Source organism: Penicillium rubens (genome assembly GCF_028828025.1).
Source record: "Penicillium rubens strain IBT 27055 chromosome Unknown utg000004l_segment0_segment0, whole genome shotgun sequence".
NCBI classification, from domain to species: domain Eukaryota; kingdom Fungi; phylum Ascomycota; class Eurotiomycetes; order Eurotiales; family Aspergillaceae; genus Penicillium; species Penicillium rubens.
In genome coordinates this window covers 172,513-184,754 of record NW_026890602.1, presented here as the reverse complement: position 1 = coordinate 184,754, position 12,242 = coordinate 172,513, and the positions used below count along the sequence as shown (strand labels likewise).

At 50.7% G+C, this 12,242-nt stretch overlaps 6 protein-coding genes across 6 annotated transcripts; 2 read left to right on the top strand and 4 right to left on the bottom strand.

Annotated features, from left to right (window-relative positions):
• Positions 1–219: 219 nt before the first annotated feature.
• Positions 220–1,501, bottom strand: N7525_010016 (uncharacterized protein; the record flags this gene model as incomplete). The annotated part of the gene is made up of 2 exons (XM_002560255.2): positions 220–937; positions 1,005–1,501. The coding sequence occupies 2 exons, from the start codon at positions 1,499–1,501 to the stop codon at positions 220–222; spliced, it is 1,215 nt and encodes a 404-aa protein (XP_002560301.2).
• Positions 1,502–2,803: 1,302 nt separating this feature from the next.
• On the bottom strand, positions 2,804–4,862 carry N7525_010015 (uncharacterized protein; the record flags this gene model as incomplete). Its single annotated transcript, XM_002560254.1, has 3 exons — positions 2,804–3,838; positions 3,917–4,144; positions 4,215–4,862. 3 exons carry the CDS (start codon positions 4,860–4,862, stop codon positions 2,804–2,806), a joined length of 1,911 nt encoding a protein of 636 aa, XP_002560300.1.
• A 1,257-nt stretch (positions 4,863–6,119) lies between these two features.
• On the top strand, positions 6,120–7,319 carry N7525_010014 (serine hydrolase domain-containing protein; the record flags this gene model as incomplete). Its single annotated transcript, XM_002560252.1, has 1 exon — positions 6,120–7,319. The coding sequence occupies one exon, from the start codon at positions 6,120–6,122 to the stop codon at positions 7,317–7,319; it is 1,200 nt and encodes a 399-aa protein (XP_002560298.1).
• A 340-nt stretch (positions 7,320–7,659) lies between these two features.
• alg10 (dolichyl-P-Glc:Glc(2)Man(9)GlcNAc(2)-PP-dolichol alpha-1,2- glucosyltransferase) lies at positions 7,660–9,915 on the bottom strand (the record flags this gene model as incomplete). The annotated part of the gene is made up of 3 exons (XM_061214936.1): positions 7,660–8,708; positions 8,770–8,907; positions 8,973–9,915. 3 exons carry the CDS (start codon positions 9,913–9,915, stop codon positions 7,660–7,662), a joined length of 2,130 nt encoding a protein of 709 aa, XP_061067448.1.
• Positions 9,916–10,142: 227 nt separating this feature from the next.
• Positions 10,143–11,089, top strand: psf2 (DNA replication protein PSF2; the record flags this gene model as incomplete). Its single annotated transcript, XM_002560250.1, has 3 exons — positions 10,143–10,256; positions 10,312–10,898; positions 10,972–11,089. 3 exons carry the CDS (start codon positions 10,143–10,145, stop codon positions 11,087–11,089), a joined length of 819 nt encoding a protein of 272 aa, XP_002560296.1.
• Positions 11,090–11,440: 351 nt separating this feature from the next.
• N7525_010011 (uncharacterized protein) lies at positions 11,441–12,136 on the bottom strand (the record flags this gene model as incomplete). The annotated part of the gene is made up of 2 exons (XM_002560249.2): positions 11,441–11,734; positions 11,858–12,136. 2 exons carry the CDS (start codon positions 12,134–12,136, stop codon positions 11,441–11,443), a joined length of 573 nt encoding a protein of 190 aa, XP_002560295.1.
• Positions 12,137–12,242: the final 106 nt, after the last annotated feature.

Genomic DNA, 12,242 nt, shown 5'->3' with positions numbered 1-12,242 from the left:
TGATTTGACACTTGCAAGGCACCGTATCTGCGCAATAGCGATGTAGCTGGACAAGCTTTTTGCGATGGATATGAGCATTTCGTATTGATGCTAGACCGGGAATGAATGCCTGCCAAGATTCGGTATCGACGAAAACTGGCGCAAGTCCGAGACACGCGCAATTCAAGATCGGTGGATATTTGTGAAAGAAAGTCTGATCGTAAAACCAGTAGCTGTCTCTCATCCATCACTCTTTTTGCAGGATGCGATCACGACGGATATATCATCCATTTTGCCTCCTTCAATAGCCAGACCCTCTTCCACTGCCTTCTCCATGAAGGGACTCTCTGCAAAGGGATCCTGGGCAATCGTCAGAGCAGCATTAAGCAGTTCCCGGGCGACATAGACATTGCGGTCATCAGACAGATGAGGATGCTGCGCAGCATTCTTTGTTGCCGCGCGGCCTTCCTCCCATTTATCAATACTGTCAATAACGACTTTTAGAACCTCATGTTCCCAGAGGTTATCCATGACGCCATCCGACAGCGCCAGGACGACGTCGTCTTCCTGCACCGCGATTTTGGATAAGACTGCATCTTTCCGAGGTGTGTCGACACTGTTTGTGCCAAGCTGCATGGGACAATCGAACCAATGCCATTGCTCGGCAGTGCGGAAAAGTACTTTCTTCTCGCTTGGTCGAATCACGAGGATCTTACAGTCGCCCAGGTTTGTAACGTACAGCAGTGGCTTCTGTGTGCCATCTCGTTCCTTGGTACAGTGCAGTATGGCAGTGGCCGAAGTTGTTGTGCCGAGCCACTCGGTAGGAGATGTTGTTGCCCGCAATGTCTCCTCGTATGCATACTGCAGGTATCCGACCGGGTCGAGGGTAGGCGTGTGGTGGTCGAAATTCTTTTCGACCTCGAGGGCCCAGAAGTGTAATAGGAGTCTAGACCAGAGTCTGTATCGGGGAAGGAAAACGTCAGCGATCGTGACATCTGGTAAAAATTGAGATTGAGATCACTCACGCAGCATGACCACGAGGTTTCGTAGCCCAGGCGCCTACGCCATCGTCGACGCCTATAAAGTTCTCCGCGACGATGATGGCATCATCTCCGTTGTTCAGGCCGCGGACTAGCTCGCCCTCGACGGATAATCTCTTATCCTGGCTTAGCCCGTGGGTCGTTAAAGGATCGGAGAAGGATGACGAGGGTGGGGAAAGGAAAGGTGGAGGAAAAGGTCGTGAGGGTCGTTTGGCACACAGAGCGTAGCCAGTCTCGAATCGAAAGGGAGATTTGGGTGAAACGAAGGGCTGGTCGGGAACGGGAGTGGTGATGCCGTAGGAGGGCCACACTGCCGCGTGGTATGGCCGTGCTGTGCTCGGTTGTCGGAGACGGGCAGTCTGGACCGGGGCTTGGTTTATGCTTATGTTCGCGATCCACTTGCTAATGGAGGTCCATGATGTCGATGATAATGATGATAATGATGATAACGAATGTGACACAGCCGCTGCCTTGGTCACCATCCCTAACTTGGCTCTCTGTGCACCAAGATGGGCTCGGCGAAGGGGTTCTGGGGCATCAAGGCATGAAAGGTAGAAAGATGAAGAGGCAGAAGACCAGAAAATAAGGGTTTGACTCAGACCTGGCTCACCTAGGTAAAGCAAAGAAAAGTAAAAAAAATTGCGACTCACCGGCGAGGGCCGAGAGATGGAAGATATCACTGGTCTGCGCCGCCGACTGTACCTTCTTGTACCTTACACTACGGAGTATCTCTGAGAATATGAAAATCGTCAAAATCGGCATTTTGGCATTTTGGTATTTTGGTATTTTACTATTTATTGTTGTTTCAAATGTTCCTAGTAGATTTCCTTAATTTTGCTTTAGATTTGTCCCGAATCTATTTCTTTTATACAGTAGTAATAGAAAACCCCGGGAATCTTAGGGCTACATTTACTTAACTATGTGCCGGTCCACTAGTTAATCCTCCCAGGACTTCCAAGCTGGTCTATAGGTACATGGATACATGTACACACATATGTTCCAGTAATGGCTATATCAGCCGAGTCAGCAAGAGATGCAAAGTGCTTTCAAACTGAACTACGGGACAAGTTAGCGAGTTGAAAAAGAAGGATCCGAATATGTCCACCGGTTGAAGATTAGCGTGAAGACCATAGCCAGTCTCACGCCAATCCCTGAACTAACTGGAGCTGGGAAATACTTCAAAATGCCCTAAGACACCGATGGAGGTGATTTGTTTGTCAATACTGTGGAGTTTAGATACGAGGCAGAGGTATGAATACCAAGGTAGAGTGTCTTGCGAAGCCAAGGTGGTCCAAAATGTATCCCTTATGATGGGTTCCTGAAGGTGCAGCCGCGTGCTCTGCTGTTGATGAGGTCGCATCGTCCTATTGGGATAAGTCTGTACGGAACGTTAGGTAGCAGCTTGGGCTGAATTAATTCATTTCAAGACAGGATATGTAGACCTCTCATGGTGCTTCATCAAATAAATGACATGGCTCATGGTCAGTTCCCGATATCTGTCAAATGATGTTGATTGCCCTTTGGCTTCCTCCCATAGCTTTTCCTCCTTTTGTTGTCACCTTCGTTGTCTTTTTTGAGGTTCTTTTTCACTTTCACTTTTTTTTTTGCACATTGATTTCGTTTTGGGTGCTTCCATTGGAAACTGAATCGTGAATCGTAGTCGTGATCGTGATCGTAAGTCGTGGTTGGAGTGACGGGACTGCGAATCGTGAATCGTGAATCGTAAATCGTAGGGGTAGTCGTGATCTGATCGTAAATCATGAAGTGAGAGACTGCTCCTGCTCTTAGGAGCTCTTCCCGGAGCGTTCACTGGGTGTCATAAGGCGCTCGTTGGAGATAAACTGAGCGAAGAATTCGAAAGCATTCTCCAATTCACTGGCGATAACATCGTCCTTGACATCACGCTTGAGCTCAGCTAAACCATCGAAGAACTTGCGAGCAATTGTGGAAGCGGTAGCGGCGAAAGTAGGTCCGCCATTCCGTCTGTGTGCAAATCCACGCTTGGCCGCCATGATGCGTACATGTCGTTCCGAACAACGGCAGTGCTCCAGGCTGTAGATACAGTGCAAGGAACATTGGCAGATAGACAGGCAAATGCACTTTCCTTGTCTGACATGGTAGTAAAGATCAGGGATGGGCTCTTTCTTGCGCTCGTCCCCCATGCCTGTACCGTTAATTTGGGCCCTCTCTGACAAGTGTCTTTCGTTCACAACATCCGAGTCCCAGACCTCCATCCCCACAGCGTCTTGGCTAAGCCATGGAAGGTCGCCGAATGGGATGTCGTCACGCGGAATATGCCATGGACTCAAGAGGAGATACTTCTGTGACAGTGATGCCATGGTTTCCGCTGAGACGGAGTTGAAGAACGGAATCAGTTGTCCCCATTTCTCACAGTAGGATCCACGTCGGCGAGAGACGGTTGTCATCGCAAACTGGTGGTACTCGTCGCGATCAGGGGTAAACAAGTGGCGTTTCTCTTCTCGAGGCTGATCGATATATGCTTCCTGGAAGTAGGCGAGTATGTCTTTCCGAAGGACGGCACAGATTTGGGGGGAGTCCAGCACTTCCTTGAAGGCCAGTGCGATGCGATAGAGGTGATTAGCCTCTGGCATAAGGTGCGGAATCTCCATTCGTACTCGACGAGCGTCGATTGGGAAGGAACCGCAGAGGTCAATGCTGGCCATCTCAATGGTAAGCCGGGCATAGAGGGCGTAATACAAATTTTGGACAATGTCAATCAGCACAGCCATCTCCTGAGTGCGCACGTTTTGCTCGCTGCGTGTGATCCAGTATGTCAGACCAGTCTTGGAATTGTCGGGCTAAGAGTAGAAAGTCGGCGTTAGCAGTTACACCTCCAAGAAGCAAGAGATAGGAAGAAGCATTGGGGCGAGGCCTACCTCAGTGCCGTAATAGAAGGCGATTGCCTCCATCATCTTCGACATTGTGTACACCTTGCCGAAGATGCGCACGATGGCACCGAGATGAATCGATTCCTCAACAGGGTCCATGTTGTCGGGGGCCACAATCTTGGTTGGAGATGTGGGAGACGGCATGGATGGGACCATGACCCAGTCGTCACTGCTCACAGTGTAGAGACGAAGGCGGTCCCGGCCGCTAGACGCGAGCTATCAGAGGTCAGAGTCAATGTCAACTCTCTCCAAAAGTGAGACCAATGCACGGAGACAAATCACTTACCAATGCCTCCGAGAATCCTGCTTTGCCATCAGGTCGGTCGAGGTCCCAGGGCACGTCTGGCTCATACCAAGCCGGGGTTGAAGTTGAGGAGACCAGCGAAGGCACGGTCGAGCTGATGGAAACTGCGGTCTGCTGGAGGTGTCTGGCAGCTCGAGCTCGTGCGACCAGGGCCAATGCTTCCTCCACAATTGTCTGGCAGTACTTGAAGAAGCGCTCCTTCATCTGGACGATCTCATCAAATGGAGGTTCCTCTCCATTCTTGACGCGGACAGAGGCATCCTCTATCATGGCCTTGATGGCCTGGGTGTAAGCATCAATACAGTCCTTACTCTTCTGGAAAAACGAATCCAGGTCGTCTCCGGATTGCAGAGCATTCAGGCGGGCGTTTGAAATGGTAGAAGCCATGACTCGAGGATCAAGTTTGGCATCGGATGCCATGGGGACAGTTGGAAGAGAAGTGGGAGGGAACATCAACTGAGAATAAATGGGGGAGTCCTTTGGGTCAGGACGCTTGAAAAGCGGATAGATGAGATCCGGATGGAGAATCTCTGGACCTGAAATATCTCGAGTCTCTCGCTCACGTGTAGGTTGGGTAGGCGACTTGCGTAGTTTGGAGAGAGCTCCCCGTAGACCGATCTTGTTAACCATGCTTGCGTTTGATACATGAGAGGAAGAAAGGAAAACATGAAGCACCCGATGGGTTTTATATTTTTAAGATTAAAATATTAAATATTAAATAAAAAAATAAAAAAAATAAACAGATTATACAATTGAGATGTTAGACGATGCATTTGACATGTCTGACCAGTAACGGTGAAGGTGCTCATGTACGAATAAGCCTACGACTCATGAAGACGACTCATTAACCACTACGCGACTCACACGATTGGCGAATGGGACAAATGCGACGAACGGAAGTGGAACCAACTGTTTCTTCAGAAAGAGAAATTGACGAACGCAATCAGATTTAAAGCGGCTGGAAGTCACCTGGGCAGGTTCCGGAACTTAGGGCTGACCGGCGTTTCCCTACCAGCTCCAGAAACCAGCTCCAGAAACCAGACTCCAGAAACCAGACTCCAGAAACCAGACTCCAGAAACTAGACTCTAGAAACCAGCACTAGAAACCAGACTCTAGAAACCAGCACTAGAAACTAGCACTAGAAACTAGCACTAGAAACTAGCTCTAGAAACTAGCTCTAGAAACTAGCTCTAGAAACTAGCACTAGAAACCAGCTCCAGAAACCAGCTCCAGAAACCAGCTCCAGAAACCAGCTCCAGAAACCAGCTCCAGAACCAGCTCCAGAAACCAGCTCCAGAAACCAGCTCCAGAAACCAGCTCCGCAGCCAGCAAAATATCAGCTGTACGCCTCTACCACCGGTGGGCGCTTACAGCTCGCTGGTACTGACAACGCGGAGAGCGAACGGCGATGGCACCACCACTTGAGCATACGCCTGTGGACGTTAGTACAACGTAGTACTTAAAAGCTCGTACTCTAGAATTATGGATCCTGAGCTTGCCTGAAGGGAAAAAAGAGAGAAAAGAAATAGGTAGCTTCTCTTTGATTATGCGAGTCATCCTTAGTGCCCCAGGGGCCACGCTAATCTTCTTTGTATACTATTTTCAGTTGACCATATACCCCAAAGGGCGAAATGTATGGCCATGAAGTTGGATTTAGCCTCAATTGGAGGCCGAATCACACGCTCTCAGGTTATGTATGGTGATTGGTCTATGATTGACCTCAGGCGGGGCTGTCAGCCCTAAGGCAGCCATCGTACTTCACCAAAAAGAGACCCCGATCTGATCCTCTCGATGTGTTGTACATAGCTGATTATTATTTAAACCCCCTCCTGCTCACTAGACCCCCTGTCTCTCAATATCATTCTATTATTCTCTCCAAAAGAAACATGGACACTACTTTCCAAGCCGCCATCGACACAGGCAAGATCAACGGCGCTGTAGTCTGTGCCACTGATGCCCAAGGCCACTTCGTCTACAACAAGGCAACCGGAGAGCGCACGCTACTCTCAGGCGAGAAGCAACCACAGCAGCTCGATGATGTGCTGTACCTAGCCTCAGCCACAAAACTGATCACAACCATCGCCGCCCTCCAGTGCGTCGAAGATGGCCTACTAAGCCTAGACGGCGATCTGTCCTCTATCGCCCCAGAGCTCGCGGCAAAGTATGTCCTCACTGGCTTTACCGACGATGAAAGCCCGCTGGACGATCCACCAGCCCGCCCCATCACCCTCAAGATGCTGCTTACACACAGCTCGGGCACCTCCTACCATTTCCTGGACCCGTCCATCGCCAAGTGGCGTGCGCAGTATGCCAATCCTGAGAATGAAAAACCTCGTCTCGTTGAGGAGATGTTCACCTACCCGCTCAGCTTCCAGCCCGGTACCGGCTGGATGTACGGACCCGGTCTTGACTGGGCTGGCCGTGTGGTGGAGCGCGTTACTGGTGGCACCTTGATGGAGTTCATGCAGAAGCGCATCTTTGATCCGCTCGGTATTACAGATTCTCAGTTCTACCCTGTTACCCGTGAGGATCTGCGAGCCCGACTCGTCGACCTTAACCCCAGTGACCCCGGTGCTCTTGGTAGTGCCGTGATCGGCGGTGGCGGCGAGATGAACTTGCGGGGCCGTGGTGCCTTTGGTGGTCACGGGTTGTTCTTGACCGGCTTGGATTTTGTTAAAATTCTGCGCTCGCTGCTGGCTAATGATGGCATGTTGCTCAAGCCAGCTGCCGTCGACAATATGTTCCAGCAACACCTTGGTCCTGAAGCGGCGGCAAGCCACCGAGCTGCGCTTGCTAGTCCTCTAGGGCCCTTTTTCCGCGTCGGGACAGACCCGGAAACGAAGGTTGGCTATGGGTTGGGCGGTTTGTTGACGCTTGAGGATGTTGATGGCTGGTATGGCGAGCGGACGTTGACTTGGGGCGGTGGCTTGACGCTCACTTGGTTCATTGATCGGAAGAACAACCTCTGTGGCGTTGGCGCTATCCAGGCTGTGCTGCCGGTCGATGGAGACTTGATGGCCGATCTGAAGCAAACCTTCCGCCATGATATTTACCGCAAATATAGCGCGTGGAAGGGTCAGCAGTAGGTATAATTGGCGCTGAGTATGTCTCATTTCTGGTAAATGGCTTAATGGAATACGGGATATGTAGATATTACTCCTTTCTTTTTTCATGAAAGACAGGATCTACAGATCTACAATATAGCTCCTAATATCGATGGATTTTCTATCAACCAGACTTAGAACAACTAGTGGACCGACCGTTCCTGTTTACCTATCCTTATATAAATTACGATCATCTTTATGCACGGCCGCCACAGAAAAAGACCATTGAATGAGTAGTCAAGCAAGTATACATTTTCTATTGTACAAATGGCCAAACCAAGGTAGGTCAAAAGGAATATTAAAGAGTAAAAGAGCGGGAATATCACCACATGAAGCGCTGAGTCTTGCCAGGCTCCTGCGGCCACTCAAAGCCCTTGTACAGGAAGACATACCCGGTGATCAGATTAATGATCAAGAACCAGACCGTCTCCACAAACTTTGGCAAGTTGACAATGAGGTCCGAGCGACGCTTGGCTTCCTCTGTGCGGGGGCGAGTTTCTCGGTCCCTGAACAGACATGGCAGTGGAGGAAGATGCACACGCCACATAACCCAAGGAATGATGAGGTAGCGGGGTTCAACAAGGGGTGCTGTGATGAGAGACAGGGAAGTAGCCGCCAGCCAAACAAGGACGAAGCTAACGCGCGGTGCCTCCAGCAATTCTCTCTGCCGCGTGAGTATGTGTTGCTGGACCCTAGCTAGGACCGCGGGATCTTTTGGATCCGTAATCCCTGCTGGTAGCTCGCTTGTGTCAGTGTTCTTGGTTTCTGCTGGTGGATCGGCCTTCTTGGTCTTCTTGTTACTGGGCCGGTTGGGCTTCTTCGTCCCCTTTGGTGGCTGTTGGTGCGCTTGTAGAGGCTTGCGCACAGAAGACGAAGTGGATTTGGGCTCTTGAGCTGCTGGAGCTGGAGCCGGGGCCGGGACTGGAGCTTGGGGCGCAGCTGAAGCAGATTGCTGAACTCGCAGGGCCTTGGGCGGACGTTGAATGGTGGTAAATCCGAAGGCGGAGATCACGACCCATCCGCAGAGGAAATAGACTGGCACTGCAGCATACTTGACTGCTGGGTGAAGCAGAAGAATGCGGAACACGTAGAACACATAGTGTCGGTTATCAGCAAGGGTGAATGGGTGCACAATGGTGTTGAAGTGGACCACGGCAAGCATAAGCGGGATCACAACCAGGGCTGCTTTGAGTTTGGGATATTTCATCTGTTTAGGCGGGAAGCCGAGGTTCAAATATTTAGGGAGTGGCTTAAGGGCGAGAATGTTGACCAAGGGAAGGATGAAGAGAGGCCATGAGAAGAAGGTGAAATACGGCCAGATGTAGAGCATCTGAGCGAGATGGATACCCGCGGTATGGAACTCCTTGTGACCTATTGAATAGCAAGGATTAGTCAAAATTGTATTTAATGTAATAAAACAAGCCACTCTTACCTAGGACAACTCCGTTGTTCCAAAGCACAAACGCACCAAAGGCCGCAAGGACGATGATGTGGGGAATGAGAGAAACAAGGAGAGAGAAAGGCTTCTTCAGGCCGACAGTTGCAAGTGAGATGGCGGTCTTCGGATAATCTATATACTAGGTTAGAATGGGTCCCGGTTTGCTTTATATTGTATGTAAAAAGAGATCAATTTACCTTCCAAGGAAGCCTCCGAAACGAGAGGATCATACACCTCATTCTGCAGGCCTTGCTTCACAATAGTAGACACTTTGGATGACATGCAAGGCGTGGCAGACTTTCGAATCTTGCGGAGCACTTGAAGTCCACCTAGGAAAACAGAGACCCAGAAGATATTGGTCTGTCGGAAGACCAGTGCAGCCAGCGCGAAGGCCAAGAATCCCAATGTCTCCAGAATGCCATTGCTAAGGCCTTCTTTTTTGTCTTTTCCGGAGTCGCCTTGCTGGTGTCCCTCTGTGTCTCTCTTCAGGTCCCAATTGTACGCCTCCACGACAACCAGCAAAGCAAGAACATCTGTGTAGTAGAGACCAGAGAAGAAGAACAGCGGAGGAAACAAGCAGATGTTCAGCACGGTATGAGACACATTGGCTCCCAGCGGTCGAGTATTTGTCGTCCTCTGTAGGGTATCAAGCAACTTTTGCAGTCTCCAGGGGAAGACAACAGTCGTGGCACCAACGTTCGTCATGCGCAGGACATCCGGAGTGAGCTTTGTTGGGGACCCGCGTAGCAGCAACACAATAGCGAAGATTGTGTATGAGCACAGATATAGACCCGGTGGTGTTGTAAGCTTCGGATCCCATTGTGTCCACTTATGCGACCAGTATGCTTGTGCTTGCGGGACATGGAAGACTTCGTCGAGGTAGGGCTCTGGGACAGCCTTGTTGACGAGACTCACCCAGAGAGGAACCAAGACCAAGAAAAACGGAACCAACCATCGAGCACTCCGGCTGAGATCTGATTCTGGAGGATTGGCCATGCTGCGCAAATAATCAGTCGCAGCAAGCAGGTACCGTTGCCAAGTGATCTTCAATCCATCGGGCACCGGGTCGTCCCAGTCATCGGCTGCGGAGCTCGACCGATGCAAACGTTTCAAACGTTTCGACCGTTTCGAGGTCGCCATCACGACGCGACATGAAAGAAGAAGTTCAATAATAGTCAATTGCGCATTTGAAGAGAAAATACGCGATTGTCAAATAAGAATAAAAGACAGGAAAGCAAAGGAACGCAAAGCAAACGGTCGAGGTCAAGGTCACGACCAAGACGACCTGTATCATCCTCAGAAAAACGATGAGATCGCGACCCTCGTGATTAATTGAAATCGCATCCGCCTTCCTATTCACACCCTCAATGGCTTTCCCTCTTCCTCGGGGCGTTACGGCGTCAGAGATCGCCTTCCTGGCGGAGATGGAAACAGTGACAATTGTGCCTCGCCAGCGTCTAGAAGGCCTCGAACTACTAGGAGTGAATGCGCCTCCGAACTGCTTCATCTAAACTTTTCAAAGCTAACTATCCCCAGGGACCCATTGAACCTCTCGTTCCGCCCCGACGTGCTTCCCTCCCTCTCTGGCTCGCGCTCCTCCTTAAACGCCAACGCCGCGCAAACATCATCCCACCAACATGGTTACACCCAGAACCGTTAGCTCTCATCCTCGAAGTCGAATCCCAGCACCAAGATTACAAAAACGCTTTCTCCCCACCTCCTCCCCTGCCTGGTCAACCTAGCATTTTGGACCGCGATGCCCTGCCGTCTGCTCGGCCACAGTATACACCAGATGGGAATCGGTATTATGCCGCGCCGCCTTTCCTACATCAGAACACAGCCCAGACCGTAGCATCTTCCAGAGATCCCCCTTCACTACCGTTTCACTGGGTTGAGGTTGGGAATCTGCTGCTTGACGCCGCGAGTGATGATCTCGTGGATCCGGATCAGATACGGAGGCTGCTGAAGGACCTGCGTGAGGTGCGCATGGCGAAAATGAGGTCTGGCGTTGATGTGCTGGATGCTGCGGCAACCGGTGGTGGCGGTGTTGCTTTGACGGGTGTCGGTTCTATGGAGCTGGGAGAGGACCGAGGATTTATCACGGGTGTGGTGGATGGTCTTAGGTATGTTTGACGTTTTTCTCGGACACTTGCATATCCGAGTATATGGGATACTTCGTTGCTAACTGGCTCATAGGAGAATTGGGTCCTCCAAGGAACAGGCCCGGCGCGAGCAGATGGCCGAGCAGAGAGCAAACGGTGGCTACGACGGGACTCAGGACGATGACGAAGAAGAAGATTACATGGAGTTCTAGGCATTTAAGACGTTTCTTTTCCTGTTTTGGGGGTATCTTTCATTTGGAGTTATTCGGTGCATATGTGACGCAGACCAATGCCCAAAACGACTTTCATGTATATAATCCAATATACCCTCCGCAATCCAATGACCAACGGTTATAATCGAAACTGTTCCAATTTAACTAACACCATACAGCATGCGAGCGCTTTAATACAAACGAAGAGGAATGATGCCAGAACAAAACCGAAAGAGCGGAGAGGTTATATCGGCCTCCGGGAAACATTGTGCCGGGTTTAGCCAGACTTATCGACGTCAAAAGCAGTGTACAGAGTCAAAATGTCGACAGGCGAGCGTGAAAATTCTCATATCATTGGGCATCGCCCAGGTTCTTTTGCATCATCTTCCTTCGCGCCGCTAAAATCATATCATCCCGGCGCTTCTGAAGTATCCGCTGGCGCTCTTCCTTATTCTGAGACCAGGTGGACTTGGAAGGTACCTCGGAATGTGACTCTGCAGGAGGGCTCTCAGCCTTTGCGCTCAGATTATACCGAGATATCAAGTCCTGTGCGTCCGCTTTGGGCGCGGATGCGGCCGTAGCGGTCTGGGTCGGCGGAATGTTGGTTGGGGGGATTGCGACCTGAGGTTGAAACGAAGGAGGGGGCTAAGAGAACAGATTAGTCAATGTTCTATATAAATTCGAAGTCGATATTTGCAGCCCGCAATCAAGTCAAGTTGTCTCGAATAAAAATAAGGCGGGGAAATGCGATGACAGCGCAGGACGTACCGTTTCCAACCCCCGTCCAGTCAGAATCCTCTCTGTCGTTGCGGCCACACTGCCCCCATTACGCTGCAGATCCCACATTATATCTCGAGTGCTTAGTTGAGGGAACATCTGCGCGATCTGTTCCACCTGCGCCGGATCGACAACATTGCCACGCCCCCGACCTCGGCTTCCACCCGCGGCGCTTTCATCGCGATTAAAGAACCACCGGATAACAAAGTATGATACAACCGCTAAGGTCAAAAGTGACGGTATGTTCAGCGAAGGTTCCTCGTCTGACATCTTGTGTTGGCGGAGCGCAAGTAGAGGCAGGTGTTCAGGGTCCCCGGTGACGATATCTGGCTGTAACGGTCCTGGGGAAGGCAAGACGTCGAGTTGAATATGAGTT